The sequence below is a fragment of the Anoplolepis gracilipes genome, chromosome 7 (assembly GCF_047496725.1).
Source record: "Anoplolepis gracilipes chromosome 7, ASM4749672v1, whole genome shotgun sequence".
Classification (NCBI taxonomy): domain Eukaryota; kingdom Metazoa; phylum Arthropoda; class Insecta; order Hymenoptera; family Formicidae; genus Anoplolepis; species Anoplolepis gracilipes.
Window position 1 is genome coordinate 10,716,546 of NC_132976.1, and position 23,663 is coordinate 10,740,208.

The 23,663-nt window shown below is 37.9% G+C and overlaps 3 protein-coding genes across 18 annotated transcripts in view; 1 reads left to right on the plus strand and 2 right to left on the minus strand.

The window, feature by feature from the left end:
* The window catches only part of Tay (tay bridge kinase), a 29,851-nt gene extending 25,078 nt beyond the window's left edge, over nucleotides 1-4,773 (minus strand). For 4 of the 8 annotated variants that reach the window (XM_072896580.1, XM_072896575.1, XM_072896579.1 and 1 more), the window contains exon 1: nucleotides 1,740-4,770. In XM_072896580.1, coding sequence (XP_072752681.1) covers nucleotides 1,740-2,120 — 381 coding nt within the window. In that variant the 5' untranslated portion in view covers nucleotides 2,121-4,770. Of the gene's footprint in view, nucleotides 1-1,739 lie in introns of all 8 variants that reach the window. The other 4 variants (XM_072896576.1, XM_072896581.1, XM_072896578.1 and 1 more) reach the window with 3 other exon arrangements.
* Nucleotides 4,774-5,014: 241 nt separating this feature from the next.
* Chas (chascon) lies at nucleotides 5,015-22,038 on the plus strand. Of its 8 annotated transcripts, none has more exons than XM_072896588.1 (14): nucleotides 8,820-9,119; nucleotides 10,390-10,479; nucleotides 11,065-11,234; nucleotides 12,058-12,224; nucleotides 12,913-12,949; nucleotides 13,690-13,859; nucleotides 14,302-14,487; nucleotides 16,812-17,027; nucleotides 17,284-17,524; nucleotides 17,724-18,056; nucleotides 18,297-18,502; nucleotides 18,671-18,902; nucleotides 19,151-19,625; nucleotides 20,441-22,038. In XM_072896588.1, the coding sequence occupies exons 4-14, from the start codon at nucleotides 12,156-12,158 to the stop codon at nucleotides 20,958-20,960; spliced, it is 2,685 nt and encodes an 894-aa protein (XP_072752689.1). In that variant the 5' UTR covers nucleotides 8,820-9,119; nucleotides 10,390-10,479; nucleotides 11,065-11,234; nucleotides 12,058-12,155; the 3' UTR covers nucleotides 20,961-22,038. The 8 variants fall into 8 exon arrangements, with proteins under 8 accessions (XP_072752687.1, XP_072752691.1, XP_072752689.1 ...); XM_072896587.1 differs by having other exon boundaries at nucleotides 11,065-11,210; XM_072896586.1 differs by lacking the exons at nucleotides 8,820-9,119; nucleotides 10,390-10,479; nucleotides 11,065-11,234 and adding exons at nucleotides 5,015-5,164; nucleotides 5,578-5,824.
* Vkor (Vitamin-K epoxide reductase) lies at nucleotides 21,514-23,562 on the minus strand. Of its 2 annotated transcripts, XR_012047108.1 has the most exons (4): nucleotides 23,188-23,562; nucleotides 22,543-22,640; nucleotides 22,196-22,467; nucleotides 21,514-21,642 (listed from the first exon to the last, which is right to left on the minus strand). XR_012047108.1 is itself a non-coding variant. In XM_072896593.1 (3 exons), exons 1-3 carry the CDS (start codon nucleotides 23,376-23,378, stop codon nucleotides 22,250-22,252), a joined length of 507 nt encoding a protein of 168 aa, XP_072752694.1. In that variant the 5' UTR covers nucleotides 23,379-23,561; the 3' UTR covers nucleotides 22,109-22,249. The 2 variants fall into 2 exon arrangements, 1 of the variants encoding a protein (XP_072752694.1); XM_072896593.1 differs by lacking the exon at nucleotides 21,514-21,642 and having other exon boundaries at nucleotides 22,109-22,467; nucleotides 23,188-23,561.
* Nucleotides 23,563-23,663: the final 101 nt, after the last annotated feature.

Sequence of the window (23,663 nt, forward strand, 5' to 3'; positions counted from 1 at the left end):
TTCTCTTTCCTGTTTATTTGTGCCAGAGTTTCTCAAACTTTCCCCGGTTACAAAACACGATATGTATGTACGTATTTTGCGTGACGAATTAGTTGTCTTTTCACACGAGTTTTACAATTACTTCAAATTATTATAAATTTTATTAGTTTGAATTACCGTCTATGTTTGCTCCAGATAATGAGGCAATAATATGGCATTTGTATTTCGTACTTTCGGAATTCGCGGAAACTCAGTTTGAGAATCACTGGAGCTATGCTGTCAATATTTTTCAGGAACTTAATTTATGTTGTCTCAATTCTTCAAAAATAACGATTGATTATTATTTTCCATTCAATTTTGTATTATTTTATATAAACTTATCTATTCGAATGTATTTGATAAAACACATAATAACTCATTGTTTTTTAAATTTATTGAGAGCATTGCGGTTTTCTTAATAGAATTTCTCGATATTTAAAAAATGTGAAATAAATAAATTTCCTTTGTTTTTACCATATCGATATATATATATATATATATACTAATAAAATTATCTTCCCCTCCCCCTTATAATCGAATCATAAAAATGTAGGAAGCCATTAGATAGCCATTAGCAGAATGTAATCCATTATCAAGTATCATTATATCTTTTCGGTCGCAATTAGAGAGTGGTAAACATGCTTCTTCAAAAATATCTTGACAATCAAATACGGTCGTACATAAATAAACGTAAGCACATAATAATGTAGTCAAAGATTAAGATAGCACAGCGTGACCATCTTTTCCACAGAAAAAAAAAATTCTTTTGCTTCTGTCTACAAAAGCATAATGACTAAACAGAATGATATATTTGTCACGTGGAGCATTGGAAACAATATAGACCCGTTTCTTTCAACTTTATCTATATTATCTACATCACGCTGCGAAAGATAGTGAAAGAAGTTTATCTTTTCTTCAAAACAACGAAAAAAATTTAAAGAGAATTTTTCGTTCTCTCGTCCCTTTATATTTATCTCAAGATTGTACAAAATACAATGTTCTAAAATGAACTTTGATTTAACATATAATTTCAGAGAGTAATTCCGTATTGACGTCAATAAAGTATCTTTCGTGTTATTTTACGTTAGAGTAAACATGTAATAAACTTGACGTGCGTGACTAATGAGTAGGAGCAGATTTATTCAAGAATAATGTTTCAGAATGTAAGTTTTTGATCAATGCTCGAAATTTTCCGAAGGTTGAATTTAATTTCAACTGTATATATTTAATTTAAGCTTAAGCCGCACCAGTTATTGTTTCAAATATTCAGTATAATGGCATTTAAATTTAGACGAAACAACAAAGTAATCAATATACATATTATTATAAAAAAGAAGATTAATTTGCAAATAATTGAATACCTTTTATGAACTTTTGTTTTTAACGTTTGTATTTAGTCAGAAAATTTCAAGCATTACGGATCGAGTAATCATTAATCCCTTTAAGAATTGTACAAATTGTTATCTGTGAACGCTTTTGCTTCCAATCGTAAACATATGATTTTTACGAATCTACATCTTTGTTTTTGACTCAGATAAAAACATCAATAGGTTCAAAACATATGTACCAAACAAAAGGACAGTTTCAATATACATTATCCCAAATATTGTTATTTGAATCGGAATTCTGCACAAAGACGGACGGACAAACGGATGAGATTGAAAAAAAAAAAAAAAAAAAGAAAAAAGAGAGGAAAAAAATCTGACAATCCAGTCTCTTACCTCGAGTTCCTCGTACGTGCGGAAAGCGAGGATGGCGAATCCGTCGATAATGTCCTCCTCGAAGGGTGGCTCCTTTTGGTTGGCGGCGAGGGAAGACTTCTTGCGAGGCCTCGGGGGTCGCGGTGGCCTGGGTGGCCGCGAGAGTCCGTCCCGTGGATGACCGGTCTTGGCACCGAGGCCGCCGCCGCCGGCGGGGTCCTCGTCCTCGCCGCTGTGACTATCCTCCTCGTCGTTCGGCGGCCGTTGCCGCGACTGCTGCGACTGTTGCTGCTGCTGTTGCTGTTGCTTCGCGGTGGCCAGGCTCTCCCTCTGCGCCAGCATGCGCTGCGCCCGCTCCCGTCGTCGATTCTTCTGGCTACGCTGCTTCGCCTCGATCTCCATCTTCGCGTTGCCACCTCCTCCTTCTCCTCGGCACTTTACCGAAACGTCCGATATTTTCTAGCGATCTCACCCGCGGCGCGGCCTCGTGGTCAACGTAGACGGATGACACCGAGTGTGAGGGTGATGCACGGGACGACGACGACGACAAAGCGAGTACAAGAGCAGACGACAGCAACGATGATCGTAGCAGCGTTGTCGTCGTGCATTCTATGGTCGTCTCGACCGATGGCAAGAGAGGTGAGAGGGAGCGAGAGAAAGAAAGAAAAGCGAGACAGAGAAAGAAAGAGAGAGAGAGAGAGAGAGAGAGAGAGAACGGGGAAAGGACGAGAGGAGGGTGAGGAAGGAAGAAAGGAAGACGAGGGGACGCAGAGAGTATTAGAGGAATGAGCAAAGACGAGTAGGTAGGTAGGTAGGAAGGAAGAGAACAGGGGAATGAACAGGGCAGAGAGAAAGAGAGGGGAGAGAGAGGGAGACAGAGACAGACAGAGAGAGAGAGAAAAAGAGAGAGAGAGAGAGAGAGAGAGAGAGAGAGAGAGAGAGAGAACGAGCACACTACACTGCCTCGGGATACGCACTCGCGAGACGGCTTACTGTCGGCACGCACTCTGTCGCACGTATGTACACACGCTGGCCTCCGCGATATTCCTTTCCTGCGCTCGTCGAACGAGTTCCTCTCGCTCGCGGTGCGTAGTCGCGTTTCGTTTCGGTGCGATGCGTGGCCGCGATATCACCAGCACGAGAGAAGCACGGCACGGCACGGCACGGCACGGCACGACACGACACGGGCCGCGATGTCACATCGATCGTGCGCGCTGGTCGAAGAAGAGTCCCGGGTGCGTGTGGCCGAGGAAGCACGCGAGAAACACGCACGGCAGGGCCGACAGACGTTGGGCAGAGACGAGATAGATAGAGAGAGGGGGATAGGGCAAAGAGAGAGAGAGAGAGAGAGAGATATATATATATATATATATATATATAGAAAGAGAGAGAGAGAGAGATAGAGAGGGAAAGAGAGAGAAAGAGAGCGCGTACAAGAGAGGTGAGCACACCGAGATGGAGCACTTTGCGAACGAGACGGTCGCACAGATCAGCGAGTACACACTCGGAGCACGACACGACGTGCGGATAAGAAGGCTGGAGAGTAATGGACACGCGCTACTACTTTCTCACATATACACACATACACACGCACGCTATTATACGTCCGACGGTTTTACACCCTATCTCTGGCTTTGCTCTCTCTCTCCTTGCCTATATTCGCACAACTGCGAATGGAATCACAGGCAATAGGCACAGGCACGCACGAAGCACGAAAAGCTGAGCGTAGCGCACGGCAGGATGATTGATCATACGTTCCACCTTCCGTTTCCTTCCGTTGGTCGTGGCCGTCGTCCACGTTGCGATTGTGGTCGCGCGCGCTACCGTTATCATCGCTCCTCACGTTATCGTCACGATCACGTCCCTCTTCCTCCTTCTTCTGCTCCACCACCTCCGTCCCCGCCGCCTCGTTTCCTCCTCTTCCTTCTCGCCACCGTTGTCGTCGCCGTTGACGTTCGTTGGCGAGACGACCGCGTCGTCCACCACCACCTCCAGCACTGCCGGCGGCCACGGGCCGTCGTTCTCTCGTCCTCGCGACGTCACGTCGTCTCTAGCAACGTCGGATCGCAGCGCACTGCCTTAACGTGTACGGGGCAGCGCGTCTTGTGCGTACATGCGTGCGTATGCCTGTACCGTCCGTCCGTCTGGCTGACTGGCTGGCTGACCCCCGTTGGTTGGTTGGCGCAGCGAGGCGCTTATCGTTGTCGTCGCAGCACGGCGGTGCCTCCGCGATCTGCCGTTGTCAGATGCATCCTGCGAGGAGTGCACGTAGCGCACCGATTGTTTAGAATGGCGGATCGAACGGGCACGCACGGTTGCCGTTGCCGTTGCCGCATCGTGCGGTGGAAAAATGGCCGCGCCGAGATCTGCCAGCAGGATTCACCGCTGTCTCCTCTGCTCGGTCTCTACCTGACTGACTGACTGACTGACTGACTGACTGTCTGTCCACTTGTCTTTCGTACGTACACGTTCCTGGCCCTCTCGTATCGTGAGAGAGAGAGAGAGAGAGAAAGAGAGAGAGAGAGAGCGTGCGCGCGCGCGCGCGCGTACACACAGTACACGACGACGGACGTCGTCGTGTCACGGGACGGTGACGCGTGACGCACGCCGTCTCTGGCGCATTTTGCACGTATTATACGTTAAATACACCAGGAGGTTAATCACCGAGAGAGGGAAAGATAGTTAGAAAGAGAGGGAGAGTGAAAGAACGTGAGAAAAAGAGGAACGAAAAAAGAATGGAGGGGTGGGGGAGGTGATGGACAGAGACGAAGCGAGAAAGCCACGGTCCACGGCGAAAGGCACACGCCCCGAATTACGCGCGAACGACGCGATCTCGCCGCCGATTCTGTCCGCCGTCGATGCTGTGCATTTCTTCTGTCATTCCGCCTGGCGCCTATTCTCGTCTCTGTCGCGCCACCGAGATAAATATGGCGGTACTTTTACCCTATATACGCTCCGCAAATACGGGTGTATATACTCGCGGATACAGAACGGAGAGTCGCGTTCACTATACGTGTAGTGTATTCTCTCGCCTCTGGGATCGTGCCTCTCGTTTCGGAGCACTGTTTCGTTTTCTCCCCCTCTCTCTCTCTCTCTCTCTGTCTCTCTCCTTCTCTCTTTACCTCGTCGACAATCTCGCCTCCCTCTTCGCCCATCTGCTGACATTCCTCCTCGCTCCTCGACGCGACGACTAGGTACTTTTCGTTTCTTCCCTAGAAGAGGCGAATACGTTGATACGTGGCGCCCTCCGTACACTTTTTTGATAACAATTTTCCCCGCCAGATGTCGGTACCTACTTCGCGCCGCTTCGGGTATCGATTTTCGATACATTCTCTCTATGGCGGTAATTTTGGTATAATCGTGCGGAGAATGGGAAACGAGCGCCGACTCATGAATCCAGTGCAGAGAGCGACTGTTAACATCTTCGTGGCTTAACTATAAATGCGGTAAGCTTTTTTATGTTCACTTTCGTTAATTAGGATCGTAATATGTGAGTTTTTGCGAGAAACAAATGTTTCTAGACACTTTACGAACGATTCAAGTTTTCAAACGAGTAAAGTAAATGACAATCTGATGATATAATTAAAGAAAATAATTTTACAATTAACAACAAATAGATGATATTGTGCCAAATTTTCCTTTTCCGATTTGTAAGCATAAAAAAGTCTAAAGATATTTTAAGAAAAAAAAATTTTACAACTGTTTCGATAACTTTTTATATATAGCATTAGACTACACTTATGTCGATCTTTGTCGAGTTTCTAACTGACACGAGAAGAACATTGATATTATTCTCGTATGTTTTATACTAGCCTATATTGCACGGCCTGCACTGAAATTTCATTTATAATGACTGTAGGTACTGAAGATGTAGATTCACCTTGGCCTTAAAATAATGAGCGAGAGCGTCGGATGTGCGGCGCAAACCGAGCTGATGACGTCACTTACGCAATGACTGGCCGCATCTCTTTCCCGTATCATCGGTTAAGCCGCACCTGGAAAGGTGCGTCTTCTTTGGACCAGTTTGCCGCAACAATTACGCCCGCTTTTGCGAGAACTCATCTCCGCGATCCACGATCATTTCGTGCAGCCGGTTTTGGAAAACGGTATGTTTTCAAATCCATATAGGTAAACTTGTGTGTCGCGACCGCTTCTATATCGGTCGTCTACCTGTCTACCTGCGTGCAGAGTAAAAACAGGAAAACGTACACTAAAATGATGGGATGTTATTTACAGCGAATAACAAACAATTTATGTGTTTATGATTTTTTTTTAAATCTTATAATTTTCATAATATTAAATCAGTCTCCAAAGCATAAATAAATTTAAAATATAGATTTCAAATAAGTACATTTCAAAATTAAGCCATAGCTTAGATTTTTTTTTTATTATGAATATTATATATTCAATTTAATTTTAAAATGCACTTATTTCATTCGCACATTGAATCTATATTTTAAATTTATACTTTATATATATTTATATATATCTATATATTTGACACAGACACTCTATCAATGTCCGACATTTATCATCTCGAGATAAATCACTACATAATTGAAGGATATGAAAATATCATCGTTATGCCGTCATTAATGCGCTCGCAACAATTAGTATTGACATTGACATCGTTTCCCCGATATATCAAACTCATTATACGTATTAGTGTAGAGATTTAACATTTCAAGGTCTCAATAAGTTCGATCTACTTGCACAATTTGCCACGACTACGTAGAATCAAATTGCCGTCAAGGAAAGCGAGAAAATTATAATTATAAATGGAGAGAACGGCACGTAATAGATATATTTCTTATATTTCTCATATAGTTCGGACTTTCTGAATCCTGATTTACGATTAACATCGCAATCTACATTTCATATTATCGCACGACTTTTATATATATCAGCAGCACTTATTAAATATAGCGCTCAATGAATAAATCAGAATTAATGAAAATCTATATTTTAGTCAGTAATTAATTAATTTTATCTTTCTTAAACTTTTCTTAAAGTATTAGATTTTTACGCTTTTAGCGCAACTTTATAAGACAGATTGCGACCATCGGTTTAAACACGCCTATGATTAATTAAAAAGTAACGCTGTTATATGTGTGTAATATGTATTTTTCGATAACGAAAAATAAATAAAATAATTAGTATCTCACAACAGAATGATCATTCAAAGATCTAATAATAGCAATGATTTTCATTGTGAGGCGATTCTATTTATCGGTGACAAATAGAGCAGATCGGCATACTATCGTTACGTGATTTATCACACAATTACTCGTTGACAATTGTATGCGGAAAGATCTCGATTGATTTGCGAAAATAAAAAAATTATTTTACCGATATTTTTCGCGCTGCGCTAATTAATCATGATAGTGATTGAGCATCGCCTTTTTAGGTCGACCTTGTACGATATTGCGCGGCGCATAAGTAAGAATTATAGAGACGCTGAAGGAGATGTATTTTGATTATGAGCGCGGATGAATCACTTTACATGCCGAATCCGTGCGCGATATAAGGCATTCGGCTGAAACACGCGCATTTGCATATTAACGATCTCAAACGAACGCTAAGAATGGACTTGTGAAAATATATATATTCACAGACACATAGTCGAAACATACTTATCGCGATGGCTCCATTTAGAAAACCACCTCGCTAAGAAAGAGCGTACATACATTTTCTGAGACTTGTAAAGGACAGGGAATCGCATGCTTAAATTAGAAAATTTTCGGATCGCTCATGTCATTTCTTTCAATGAAATTAAATAATTTGTCAAATATCAGATATAAATTATTACTGTCACCTGGTACAATTATATCTTTCCCTCATCAAGTTTCATGCTAAAGTTGTATGATATAATTAACTTTTTTATTGAATATATATTTTGAAATAATTAATTTTTTTGTTGAATATATTTGATTAAAATCTAACGTGTTTCTTACACATTCATTACACGTTTCTATTTTTACATATTTATTTTAACGTGAAATGTAATCAAAAATTAATTTGTTCCATTAATTATAATTATAAATGATCTCGACTTTATTCGTTTGACATTTTAGATAAGATATTTTGCGAATGTATTTTAATTTCAAAAAAAATACTTGACTTTTAAAAATCATATTTTAAAAGTAATAAAAAAAAGCGTTGACAAAATATATGACTCAGGACAGTTATATCTCAAAAAGTCTCAAGGTGATTGTGGGCTTTAATGGGTTAATGGGACGTTAATCTCCGTCTCTCACGGTGTTGGTCTCTGATTGGACGACCATACCATTGTGGTAGAGATACACACAGAGTGTTTGTCCATTCGGGTGTGTACTCAGTATCGCGTACGTGCTTGTATTTACAGTGGCTTCGCCCTGATAATTCTCTCGCCTTCTATTACTCGGAATGTCCCGCTCCAACAGTCTCGGTACGAGATAGAGCAAAATTATTTTCTCTGTAAAAAAAATTAAATGTGTCGATATTTCTCTCTTTTCAATTTAATCTTATCCATTTAATGACCTAAAATGAAGAAAATGTTCAAAAAATAACTATTATTTTCTATGGAGCACTTATTAAAGCGACTTTTAAATGACTCTAGAGCAAGATGAAAGATAACATGTGTTAGTGTAACTCGCACCATTGAAACTCTTTTGCGGGTATAGATCCGATAATTAAATGAGTAATTAAAAATCTGGATCAACTTGAAATCTCTATTATGATTAGTAAGATGATGGAAAGATAATTCATATTCTTACCTTGCTCTTTTAAATGAAACGGCTAGATTCTATTTTCGATTTCTCAAGAGATCTCTGACTGACTGTTGATTAACGGACAGATATATATTAAAACTTTATAATAACAAGTCAATATTCCGTAATCATTTAACATTTGTCATCTTTTTTTTTAAACCTCGAAGAAGGAGACTTTAGTGGTATTGTTTATTTTTTTTAGAAGTTGCATTTTTTTGAATTGCATTCGGAAAGTGCGTGAAATAAATCTTTCAAATGATGGTAACGGTATGGACCACACATTCTAGGGTGCCGCACCTGCTAGACTCGAGCCTGAGATGCCCGGTGGATCCGTCAGAAAGTACTCGACGGCTGGACAGTATCGCGAGCGCTGGCGCGAAAGCATGCGGCGTGTGAGTCTCGTCGAGTACTTTCGTTTCGCGCGTCGTTAATTCATTCGTATCGCTCGTCATCATCGAATTGTCCTCGCGACAAGGTCTAATAATTTTTCGATTAAAATCCAATTGAGCGACTCGAACCGTTCGCCAAAGATACATAGGCTTTTTTTTTGTCAAATTCGGCGAAAGTCGTGTCGATTTCTTTAAGAATTTCTAAATCGGTCCACAAGAGAATAAGCGTGATTGTGCGAATCGTAGTGCCGAGGTGTATATAGGTAAGTATATATAAACACATCGCGTCGCGCTCTTTCCTCTCTCATTTCTATCTTTCCAGAATGAAATTTTAATTTTTCTGCTATCTTCCTTTTACTCCGATCTCTCTTTTAACACCGATACGTGTATTTCGCGTTTCCGAGAAAGGATCGACGTACGGCTTTTCCTCGAGGATATTACGCGAATGGCATTGTCAGCCTCTTACATAACGAGTTATGCAGCTAGAAGCGATGAGAATCTTCCCAGTGCGAAAGTGTATTAGAAGTGATGTGTTTCCATTCGATACATATTATTCCTTCCATTTCGATTCGCGACGGTCATAATTCTTTAATAACGATCGGCAGACCGACAACATCATCGTCGCGTAAACCTCAAACTGTATTTGGTGTGAAAGCCAAGGTACCGTTCCCGTATATGATTGATCTTCAATGTCGCGCGGTCCTAAAATGGATTCGAGTGCGATCGAACCAGCCCGCTTCATATTTTCAACTAAAATGGCGACGTCCTTGATGAGGTCACGTGTCCAGCAATGCATCCGCGCTGCATACTAAATTGTTGGTCCATTTGCTCGCGATGTATTTTGCCGCGCATTGAAATCACCGCGGCAGACAGTCAAACGTCGCTGCGCGCTGCGTATTTTATTTTAATATGTGTTTATCTAGTTCGATTAGTTTATCGATTTTGCTACTATTAATTGATATTAATTTAATATTCTGTTTATCTATATTACATATATTTTATATTGCAACCAAGCGTTACAAAAGTGCAACTACATTTAAAGTTAATCAAGGTGAAAATTTGTTAACATAATTTTTTAAAAAGAAATATGTATGCAATTTAATTAGAGAAAGAATTTTTTTTTAAATATGAAATAATAAGTATTTATTTCATATTTATCTTCTTGTAAAAAGTTTAATATAACAATAGTCAAAAATAAATTTTATTAAGTGAATTAATGATGATTCAATAAATATAAAAAGTGCTTCTGAAAATTTTACAAATATCGTAAAAATATAAAAGAAATTGACAGTGAATATGTTCGTAGATAAATTTATATGTATACATAATTTAAAACTGTTATATATCAAAATTATTTTAATTTTTCTTCATGAAAGAATATTGCAGAATTGACTGGTAATTCGAATGCAATCGTAGATGTGTGAATAAGAAATAAAATTATCATTTTTTTATTGATATACGATGCACTACCATCAAGGATAATTATTTTTTACATCAAGTTTACTATTACTCTTGCCATTCATTCTGTTCTAGACAAAATGCGTAAAATGTCACGGACGACTTTTCGAATCGTTTACTTATACGTGCTGACGCATCCCTGACGTCACACGCATATCCAATAAGGTGAGACTAACATGGTCGTATCATGGATTGCCAAAGAAACGTATTGTCGATGCAAAGTGCATGTTTGTCCTCTTAGATCTATTCATGAGATATAAAACGTTCGTTGGCGTGATTTTCCTCAAAGTAACTCGAGAAAGCAAAGAAATCAGAGATATTAATAAACATATCTTTATAAAATTAATTTTGTATGTACAATAATCTTAAGTATACATCTAGTATGCAATGAATATTTATTAATAACAGTTAGTTACTAAAATATTCATTTTATTTAAAAAAGGAGTATGCCTTGATTTTAATTAATTAATTTCTTGGTTATTCCCTCATATGATTAAATTGTATGGTAAAATAATTATCATAATCATCATACAACTAAAAAATGTATAACTAATAGTGTCAGATTGATAAAACGTCACGTCATTAAGAGATTATATTATACCTTGTATATACTACAAACTTTTATGAAGTACCTGAAAATGGCATTAAACACATTTCGTAGTAATGTGCAGTCATTTTAAAGCCACACTTTACGATCGTAGATTCTAAGGGTAGAAAAAAATCTAAATATTTATATGTACCTGTCCATAGTTCGAGGAGGAGAGAACGCGTGCGTAATTCTAACCGCAAGGACGCAAGTGTTCAGAGGCGTAGGCAAGGTTCTCTTTAAAGCAGATTAAATTGCTCTGCTTCAAGAATTCATTACGATCAAGCGACAATTAAGATGGCGAGCAAGAGTTAAGAGAAACGTTTAATATCTGGTATAATTGCCATCACAGCAACGAAACGTTATATCAAAGTGACACATCGCGCGCTGATACCGAGTATTATCTCTCACTGTTATCAAAGAAACTAATTATGTAATTTTTTTATCATTATACTATTCCAGTATATTATAATACTTTATACTCTATACTTTTTATTCTTTATTTCCAACGTGACTAGTATTCCCTGCTTCTCAGTCTTCTAGAACCGTTACTCTCGATAGCGTACGATGAGGAATCGATCGTTTCTCAATTGCGCATTAATTAGCCTTTCGGTCAAACAAACAACTCAATCCGTGCGAACTGATCAAGGACTCGCGTGAGTGATTAAGGGAAAAGTACGCCATTGAGATATAGAACATAGACAACCGGCCATACGTAGTGTCTTTAACCATCTCGATATCGTATCACGTGGACCATACCGAGGTGGTCATGAGTACAGGGCCGCGTGGCACCGCGGCCTTCGGCTCGGTATATGTATAGAAAGAGCTTCCCGATGAATTATTACGTGCCATGTCTTATACACGAGCTCGTCTTCTCGTGTCCTCCACACGTGCGACGTAGCGGAAGAATCGAAAAGAGGGATGCGCGCTCGCGGCGCGAGATTAATATCTCGAATTTAAATATTGAATTTGATATAAAAAGCGATGGACAATCATAATGTAACTTAATTCGCTTCTAAAAAATCTAAAAATCTTCGATATCGACATTATGTTTGTTGATATATTTGATGTACGCAATAATGTTTTTTTTTTTACTATAAATTGAAATACAGCTATCAGATTTTATTATAGAATATATTTATGTTATGTATGCGCAGAGAAACCAAAATTCATATATGTAAATTGAATTTCTCCTCGCAACGATTGATTGAGTGACCCGACAGAAACATTAAGATTCATAAGCAGACATGATCGAATGATGGAGGTAATTTCGACACGCCGATACGAAGTCCGTCCACCGACAAACACCCACTCTTCTATTCTCGTGAGTAATTTTTTTTTTTAACTTTTTAAAATGAATTTTTTTTAGGTATTTATTCGTTTCTCCTTCGAAGTTTGTCTTATGGCTTATATATTTGAAAAATCTATAGTATATAAAAAATGGACAAAATTATAAGTTATTTATAAAATAAGCTGAAGAGAGAGAGAGAGAGAGAGAGAGAGAGAGAAACAAAAAATTGCCGCATAAAAAATGGGTAAAAAAATAAAATGCAAGATTGCTCAAAAGCAATCGATCGAATAAAATATTGATCCACTTTGATATGTAGATATATAAATTTACTATTTCATCAATTAATTGTGTGTAAAATTTCTTTTCAATGATACTTTTTGGTTCTTAATAACTTTTCAATTAATTATTCTCGATTGACTGGAATAATTGTGTTAGACCGATTTCCCGCAAATCACTCGTGCATTTATTCAGAGTTGATTTTGTGAATAATCTTACATCGTTAACGTCCCTGTCGGATCGGAATCCGCCGGGTGTCGGTCAGGAGTTTAGTCGCGTGTAACATGGAGTAAGAAAGCGGTTACGGCAAAGTTATTTGCGGTAGACGTACTTCTCGCGATACGTAACTTCCCTGGAATGTCCTTAACCAAAAGGAATCGTTTCGCTCCTCCGCTGATGTTTATGCTCGTAGGCGGATTTACATACGTATTGTTTCCTTTTTCAGGTTGACCCTGAGAACTCCGTGGCATTAATCAAAGAAGGTAAATTCCCGGTAAAGAAATGTTAATCCGTGTACGAAAATGGTAATCTATGCTTATTTATATCGTCAGCGTGTAAACTGAAAATTTCTTAAGACGATGCTACTTTGACATCGGCATAACTTATCATATAACCAGAAAAGCAATAAAGAACAGTGAAGAATGTATGACGAATATGAAAAAGTGAACAGATAAGATATAGCAACACATAATCAGTAGATATTTAAATCATAAGAAATGAATATGTAATTAGAATTTCTCTTTTATCTCTTCGTAATCTTGGGTTCAAACTTACAAATGTGCTTTTAACGTTAAGTGAAGTGCTATTTAAAAGTGCCATAAGCTGTCTAACTCAAGAGTTTCTAACATTTGAGTAAACCGTATCTTCCTGTTAAATATTCCTTTCTGTTATTTAAATAAAAGATTAAATAGTATGAGCTAGGTATTCTAGAAACATAAATCAACAAACGCATCCTCTTTTTCCGTTTACTTTCTTCGGCAAACATCGCGATCGCAAAAATAACTGTTTACTTTGGTGCATAATTATTCTTTCGCTCGTTTGGCATAGTTCAAAATGTTGAACTAAATAAAAGCGCGATAAATTGAGTTATAATTATAAAAAATATTTTCTGCCGTGTCCTTCTATCATCCACTCATCATCCGCGTTTTATGCCCACTTGTTCTCGACTGAGAGATTACTTTTGCGCAACGAGCGAGATTGAAAGGACACTTCCGGTTTTTAGAGGAATGGGAAACCCGCAAGAAAAAGGAAATCACGACCACCCGGCAGATCGAGACCAGAGTGAAACGACAGGTCGTCCTCGAAGATGGCGAAGTGGTTGTCGATTCTGGTCCTCTCGTTACCACAAACACTACCGAGGACGTCGAACAACAGGAGCATACGACTCAGGAGGTTTGCACGTGTTTATTGTGCCAATACTATAAACAATAAATTCTAAAATAAAAAATATTCTTACAAGATAGAAAGATATATATATATATATATATAAATTTCTAATATAATTAAAAATGTTGTATAAATCTATAAGTTAAAAAAATAATGTCAAATTATACTTTCAACTTTTTCTACAATTTTATCTTTTTATCTTGCCTCCTATTACGTTAAAACGTCAGAAAGATTCTATAGATTTTGTTTTTGTACAAGTCAAAATTTTGCAGAGATGAAAGGCGTAACAACTAATTGCAAAAACTTTATCTCACTCCCTTACGAGATGCATCTATTGTTCGTTGATTTTGCATACATTCGCGCATCGGAATGGAACTCGGCTTCCTTTGTAACATCACGCGCAAACGTGTACGGAACGTGCTTTTAACGTCTGCGAACCGGTGTTTAGAGACGCACGACCGGGGATCAACCGCAGGAGGTCGACTGGCGGCCGGCGGCAGGTGGTGTTGTGACCGGAAGTGGCGGTAACATCGTGCAAAAGGAGCTCAACGAGACGGTGGTGAAGAGCCGCGAGGAGATCGAGGAGAGGCTCGAGACGGAGGATCGTCAACAGCTGGGGGATATCTCGGACGAGGTATGTATATATATATATATATATATGTACATGCACGCGACGCACCCACACCTGAATTCCACCTGCGCGTGCCGCAGGGAATACGGCTTTAGCATTCTCTTTCCTGGCATCTCACGCGCCACGAAAAGGTCGCGTTGTTTGTTCTTTCTCTAAAGATTCTCCGTCCAATCTGATAATTCGCGCGCGTCATTGTGTTGTGTAAGGACATATATCTTATGGGATATGGGATTCGGTCAGCACGATGCTAGAAATTCTTACGAAATAATTACAAAGTTCTTAAGAAGAGAAGCATGAGACATTCAGATTTATGAGATTAATATTGTCATTGTCAATTTTTGCGGAAACTCATTGGAATAAGTTTCATATGCAAAGAGAGAAGAGACGCAAGATAAAAATATTATATTTGAAATTGCTCTGTAATTTTTAAAACTCTTAAGAAATGTTTTGTATTTGAGTGAAAATGTGTCCTCTTTTTTTTTTTTTTTTTTATAAAAGCTGTAATATATAAGATAAAGATATATCCATTTATTATTATACTAAGATGTCGTTTTCTGATAATTATTTATTACCGTCGCGTTTATTTCTGTGATGCAAACTATAAATTAAGAATATTAATTTGACGTCGCCTAACGTGGTAATAGCAACATACGGATAGTGTTACTTTCTGAATGACATAATGATACATGGTGCATTTACGTGCGTTTACTGCGCATAAATAAGTCAAGGAAAATAATATTAAAAGTAGAAAAAAGTAGAGAAAAACCTTTCCTCCGTCCGATCTATACAACTGTATCCCCATGGCAATCGCAACGAGATTTCACAAATCTCGCGAGGATACCCGGGAGAAGAGGACTGGATTGCGAAAGACGGGCAACAGGTATATGCGCGAAAGACGCTCTCGCGTGCATGAACGATTCAGGATGGAGGAGGTCAGATCGTTCTGAACGAAGAGGACGAAGGAAGGACGGAGTTAAACGGCGAACGGCGAACTGGAAAGCGAGAGAGCGAGGGAGAAAGAGGGCAATAGATATCGAGAGAAAGAGAAGGAGATAGTGAGGGAAAGGGATCTCAAGAAGTGGAAGTCGATGATCTCTCGATTTTGCTCTCCCTTCACCCAATGGCGATGAAGGAGCCATGAGATGCCGCAGCCTCAGTCTCAGCAGCTGTTTCGTATACGTCTCGCGACCGCACGAGTGCGATCAGCCGCGAATAGTTCAGCCACGATAGTGTCCCGTGCGATATCGACGAGAGGGATATCGCATCCTCGACAGAGAATCCGTCTGTACGTGCGTTCATCTTCCGATCCCTTACAATCGTAGCCTCGAGATTCCTCACTTGTCGTCGTCGTCGTCGTCGTCGTTGGACCGGACCAGTTGTCCTCGCGCGAGAGATGCCGGGATAATATCCCGGTTGGAAATACACGCGCTGCTTTAATCGGACGCGAGATATCGACGGGACGTATCGTAGCGTTTTTCTTTTCAGCGAAACGAAAGACACAATAATCGTTGACAGTCGCATGGAAGTTGGAATAGCTTTGTTCCGGAGTGCATAACGCGTCGCTACAAGTAGACCGGAATACAGGTTCGATCGAAATCGTGGTGTCGCAGCACGGTGGATAATTTTCCCGATGCGTATCGTGACAATTCGTCACGCTCGTCATCATCCTCGCGCACGGATACCGAGTCGTTTTCGCGGCGAAGGTCAGCAGAATCGCGTCGTGTCATCGTAAAACCGGCACTTTGCATAATTTTTAATTCATTTGTCAGATGGTTTACACGCAAATGAGCGTTACGTATCTCGCAATCAATTCACATGCATATAGATTAGCGAGTTTTGAAGGAAAAAATTGTAATAAAATATTTATATAAAAATATATAAAAATAAGATCATAATATTAAGATAAAAAGTATTTTAATCGGGCGATCGATTGAGCAGAATTATTCATCGCGGATTGTCACGAAGACTGTACGATATAATGAGATAGTTTGTAATTATCATTGCAATTACTTTTCTCTTACTGAGTTCAAGTAATTTAGATGTTATCTACGTAGGTATAAATGTTCGTGTTAATTAAAATTCATCAAAGATAGCTTTGTGATCACGTGTTGATCTGTATTTACGATTACACTTGTTCCATTACAAATGTTCTTGACCGCGCTACACCTCTGAGAGCAATGTATTCTTGGAAGAGAGATGCAAAGCCGGATCAGCCGGTTTTTCTCATAATAAGATTTCGAAATATGTATTATCGGGAGGGGAGGGAGACTTTCGCGCGGAGATAAACTGGTCCGGCGGGAGTTAATGCGGGTACATCTGGTTTTCAGGCATATCAAAAGGCTGTACGTAACAATAGAGGCGACTTGCGAGTCGCTCTTGCTGAATCTTCGAAACAGTTGGCGCCGCAGTCCGGTCCGCGTGTTATTCAGCACACGACCAGGTCGAACAAAGTCATCGATACCGAGAAGACCTTGGAGAAAAAGGAACTGAAGGCTGATGGATTAATCGTTACCGAGAAGAAGCAAACGATCGAGCACGAAGAGGTAAGTCTCACAAAAACTGCTAATACACTCTCGCTTTCAATTTTCTTCTTTTGTCTCAATCTATCTTTGCTACTTTCTTTAACAAAAGAGAAAGACAATATATATTATTATTTGATGTTACATTATTAAATAATAATATATGTATATTTTATCAAATAAATTGTATTGATAAAAATTATACATGACGGAGGAACAGTGCAAATAATGCGATCGTTTTCGTTTAATAACGTGCGAGCCTTTCTTTTTTTGTTTTCAGATTAACGACGACGAGGTTCCGGACGACGGTGGGGACGACGACGATGCTACAGAAACAAAAAAAGAAGGCTCGCAGAGATATGTGAAGAAGAGAGAAGAGGACGTGGTAGACTACATCTCGGCCGGCGAGAGAGTCGGCCGAGAAATGCGCTACGTTGCAGAGACAACCGAAGGAGAACGAATAGGTGACTGGTCACCATCACCAACGGGTATGCGGACGACTCGTTTCCACAAATACTCCGGTAAGTCGCCTTTCTCTATTCATTTTCTACTATCGCGTTTCACATGTTTACGAATCGTTGGTAGTCACGCGATAATAGTACGCGATATTGAAGGGTAACACTGAGTGCGTTTGAGAAACACAAGTAATCAGTTTGTGATCATTGGTCTTTCATTCAGTCTTCATTTTCTGTAAAAAAAGAAAATTGCAAATTATTACAGGCTTCTCGGATGCCGCGCGAAAAGATGCTCTAACGAAAAAGTCATTGGATCTGGAAGAAGAAGATGAGGCGAGAAAATTCGAAACGTCAAAGTGGCTGGAGAGTCACTTTGGCAGCGACTCGCGTTCCTCTCACGGATCTCTCGATCCTGACGATTCTCCTCTTCCAACCAGTACTAATACGAGCTACATCAACGTCACTATGAAATCATGCACCCCGAAGGAACGCGAATATGAAAACTCTAGCCGCCACCAGAGACGTGGTAGAGACTCGAACTCACCTTCAGGATATTATCATGGAATCAGCGAATGGTCGGAACGATATCAAGGAAGAGGTATAATTGTGAACAGAGAATATAATTGTGAAAAAGTATCTTTAGTATCAATATGAAAGCATTTAATACATATTATATATTACATATGTTTAAAATTATTTTTATATAAAATAAAAGGATAAAGTTGCAAAATTTAGCACAAATATATATATATATAATCGATTTATATATTTATACATTTATTTTAATAGATAGAAATTTACGTGATATTAAAATGTGAATATAATATATTTTGCATAGAAAAACAAAATCACGTACGATCGAGCTCTCCGGTTCGATATGTGGAGTCTGTTCGTACCAACGGACATGCCTATGGACATAAGAGAAATCCAGTTGAATCATCATATTCGAAAACTTACGAAACATTTCGACGCGAATATCAAAACTCTATTGAGGAGCAACCACGTACACCTTCCCCACCGATTCGTCGAAGATCTAAAGAACAAGTATGGACATCTTTCTTCTTCATTCTATACGTGATAACAATATTTATCATTTTATAAATAATTTAAAGTATATTAAACGACTCATTGATCGCGTATAGATTTATATATTGTTTCTGTATTATGAAGCGTTGAATCTTATTAATATAATTATTTTGATATAACTTCTAGTGGGCCAAATCTGAAGAAAAGATTAATTTGAACGAACCACCGCCCGGTCGTACTTCAAGTCCGGTACACGTGGTACAAAGAACTTGGGAGAGCCGCAGTCGCGATGTTCAAGCACAGACTCCAGAAAGAGATGATTATAAGAATATCTCTCCACGATCGCGATCAATCTCACCAAAGTTGCCGATAATCAATCGCGAAGAAAAGAAGTCCGATAGTTCACGAACGTCGAAAAGTGAGTCTTTATTTATTTTAATCAATTCAAGATAATTAAATCCAATGACGTAATTGAAAAAAAAATATATAGTTTTATACATGTAACATCTCTTTAGCTACATCATTAGTTAAATTGCTATTGTTGTCAAAAACAAACTGATAAAAATCAAACATTATGAAAATCATTAATATTGGCATTAATAAAATCTAAAAAATTTGCAATAATATTTAATGGCTCTGATGTGACATGTTGCACATTTTTTTCAGATATTGGTTCTAAATATAAGATTGGTGAATCCTTTCGGAAGCTGGTAGGAAAATTGCGTTCAGCCAGCACAGAGAGAAAAAATAAGCGGGGAAGCGGCAGTTTGACCTCGCAATTGACGCAGACCGACGACGGTCCAACTTATTTACAATACAACGTCGTCGACCGGAATATTCCTCTCGTCAGCGAAAGGGATGTGGTAGAGGACAAACCACCTGAAAGACCGCCGCGGTCGCCACGGAATGTGCCGAACAAAGCCACTAAAATGACCACCAGGACGGCCAATCATGTCATTCAGGAGCAATGGCAACGAAGTGAATCCACGCCACCGCCTTTACAGAGGTATTACTTGGGTGAGGATCCTTTCGGCGGCAGCATCTACGGTCGCGAAAAAGGATACGAGGTTGGTAGAGAACGGCAGCGACACGGAAGACCGCGGAGCTCCGGTAGAATTGCCGTTGACAGTTCCGAGAACAGGTAATCGAAATACACTCGATAAATGAGTAGTTAAGTGAGAAATGAGAGCGAGACAAATTTTAGCTGAGTTTTTATTATTTAAATTAAATTGCATTGTAATTAATCCATTATAATTATTTATTATGATTAAGACAAGTTTTTGCCATTGCTATAATATCTCTTATAATTCTTCCTTTTATCTATATTTTTGTTTCAATTGGGCATTGAAATTTAAGAATTTTCATGAATTAAGTTATAGAGAAATGTAGATTAAACGCGGATAATAATACTTCATATTTTTTCTTATGTGAATTTAAATAAAATTTGAATATATATATTTAAATAAATATAATAAAATATAAAAAAATGTTTAAAAAATTTATAAAACATGATTGATTTTCACCACCAGAAAAAATGGATTGTAAATTGAAAATGAAAAATCGTAGATCTATTATTTAATTCAAAATATTCTATATATCTAATGTGTGAAATGTTTATTTTTTTATACTTTCACATATTGTTAGCGAAAATTTGTCTCTCAATGTATATAAAAATCCGTCCTCGTGTTAAAATAGACGACAAACTCTTTATCTTATGTCGCTTGGCCGTTAAAGACAGAGTTAGCTGTAAACAAGCTTGAGGAGCCAAATTGCGCAAACGTCTAAATCCGCTTGGGTGTCTTTAAATCGCATCTCTCGATTTCGGGTGAAGGCTGCATGCAGGGACGCATGAATCAAATGTGTATGATGAATCATACTACGCTAGACTCATTCAACGAGAAAATATCTATCTTGTGACTCCGGAAGAATCAACTTTTGGAAACGACCGCGTTTCAGCGTTGCCTCCAGCTCCCTCGACAGGTTTAGCAAATCTACCAGCAGACTGGTCGGCGATTACGAAAAAGAGGAGCAGTTCCGGTCCATCCAGACATTACCGCGAAATCTGCACTCCACCGGTGATGGACAATCGACTCGTTTGCAAACAACATCGCAGATTAGACGACACCAGGCCACTCACATCGGCAGACGCGGCAAAACAGGCCAGCAACACAGTAGCATGATCAACATATCGATCAAGAACGCAGTGAACACGCCGCCCAAGTTGAACATGACGAGTACGTACAGCACTCTTCAAGCACCGCCGAAACCTGAACGGACGTACAAATCGTCGCTGTCACGCAGCAAAAGCTTTAACGTCGAGGTTGACAAGAACGGCATCGACGCACCAACACGCGCCCCGTATACTTCTAATTTGCACCTGAACCGGTTGGATGAAACACCGCCGCTGAAGAGCCCCGGCATTCTCGCCAGCATTAGTCGTAGTAACAGAGATCTGTTAAGAGAAGGTAAATATTAAGATGGTCACGTCAATCGCCGTATATATCGCGTATTAAATTGCATTTTCTCCTTTCTCCTCTCTGCTCTTTTCTTCCGACATGCATACATAAAGATCTTTTAATTTAAAGCAAAAGATTACAATTCTTATAAAATAATATGTGTATTTTATATGTATTATAGATTTTTGTACGTATATATTTTTTTTTTATAATCTTGTATTTATTGTATTCTTCTGTCGATCAACTGCCGCTGTTTCCTTTTATCCTGCATCATTGACAATGATATACACGCATATATATATATATATATATATATATATATATATATATATATATATATACATTTGTTTTTTGTAGATATATTCTATTATATCTTCAATTTTATCTTCGTTAATCAGTTAACTTTTTTTATTTCTACATTATCATGCATACTTATGTATTTTAATGTGGAGTATTATCCATATAAGTAAATAGTAAATATATCTTTGAAACTGCCCAACAAATTAACAGATAGTGCTAGAATTTATATAATCGATTTTTTATTTAAATGAGGAAAAATAGTATTATAAGTATTAATATGTATAATTAAAATATGCACAATATTTTTTTTACAACTTTTTATGTGAATCAGATATTGAGTCATATTTAGAACAAAATATATTGATAAATGCGACTAATGATACCCAGTTGCTCCGAATCCTCCTATAAAATTATTAAAAATCCTTCTATTAAAAAATATTAAGAAATTCTTCGTATTTTTTAACACTTACGTGCCACATATTTTCTACTTAAATTAGTGACATTCTCGCAAGATCATTGCTAATCTCCGTATATGATATACAATGTGTCTCATGTTTATCATCCATATCTTCTTTAAACGCTTTACAATCTATTTTTTTCTCAACTAGTTCTACTTGTTGATTTGTTCCTTTCGGTTAGAAATGACAATCGAAAGAAAGTATTGAGAACTTGAAACACTTTGTATATTTTTTATCATGCATAATTTTTATTAAATGACTATACAAGTTTTATAGATAGATCCGCGATAATACTTATATTTTTGATCTGTAATACAAATATATATGTAATGCAAATATATATGTAATAAGTTTCTTCTATCGCATTTACGCGCACACATGATTTCTTTTATTAGAAAAATATATCTTGGATTTTTGTGAAATACTTTTACATATTATATTTTCAAAACGTAGCGGATAATTAACTAAATTTTTTGTATAAAGTAAAAAATTATTACATCATCTTGGTCACTTGCAAGAATTGTAGTTAAATTTATTTAAATTCTTTAAATTTATTTCATCTTCTTTTTGCGTGCGACATCAGTGGATAATTTTCGAAATTCCTTGATAGCAAGAAATGTAATCGTTGCGTTTACGATGTATGTGCCAACACACACTATGCAAATAACATTAAATACATATAATATATATGCCAAATATATTGATAAAATATTAGAAAGTATTCCCAAAGCAACAACAGTAGCAGAACAATAGTAATTATTAATTGTACCTGCGAAAAAAATATTTCCTCATTAATATATGAAAGAATATATAGATTTGCGTCTCAATATAATCGAATACTTACTTAAAACTGCAAGCTGAGTATAAAATACTAAACCGTATATGGGATTCGGGATGTTAAATATGGAATTTTTTGGTAATAATCCAAATCCTTTTCCATATCTGAAATATAATATAATATATTAGTTAATTATTTTTATATATGTTCATATATCTGAAATAATTTTATAATAACACACACATATTTTTATTATTTTTTATTTCATTTAATAATTCTTTGTGTCACTGCGTTAATACGTCAATTGCGTCGAAAACAAACGCACGATATATCTGTTTTTCTTTCTATCGTAATTATTCTATTTTTCAAAAATTCGCGCTCAGTTAAAGGCAGCAATCATGGCAAGCCATGTGGCGTCTTGTCAATCACGAAGCAACGAAGTAAATTAATAAATATTGAACGCGATTTGTATTATGTACAACTTCCAATTTCCATTACTATTCTAGGTTAAAATAAAACATGTGAAACTAAATGGAAAATAATCTTTCATAAAATCACATCAAATTAAATGTATAGAATAAAAATGATAAAATTGAGTAACGTATAAAACGGATAATTAATAGGTCTACACGTGATGAGTGACAGGTGACAGTATTACTGATACGCAATTGATATGCAAACGCGGCGATACTTTCTTACGTTCTCACTTACCCGGTCATAAACACTTTAGTACAGCTGATATGTTCTGAGATGTCACACATTGCTGTGTACGAATCATCCTCTTCCTTTTTAATTTCCACAACATACGCGTAATACGATAATGCCAAACCAATAATGCATGCCGATAAAATTCCGGCGTTAAATTTTCGTATCGCGCAGTTTCCAGCTGTTGTCACACACATCCTGTTGAGGAATGGAATATCACTGAACTTTTACTAGAATATAAAATTATCACCATGTACATGTATATGTTCACTAACGCGTGGTTGTACACGTGTACTATAAATGATTCGAAGATGCTTTAGTGACGCATTCGTGTTTGAGTAATTGTGCTTTAAAGCTGATAGGGCAAAAATCGATAGTAGAGTATTAAAACATATTTAATTATGAATTTAATTCGCCGTCACATCGATTTATGTTTCAAGTACATGTTCATTGATTTAGAAACCTGTTTTCTTGGATGAATA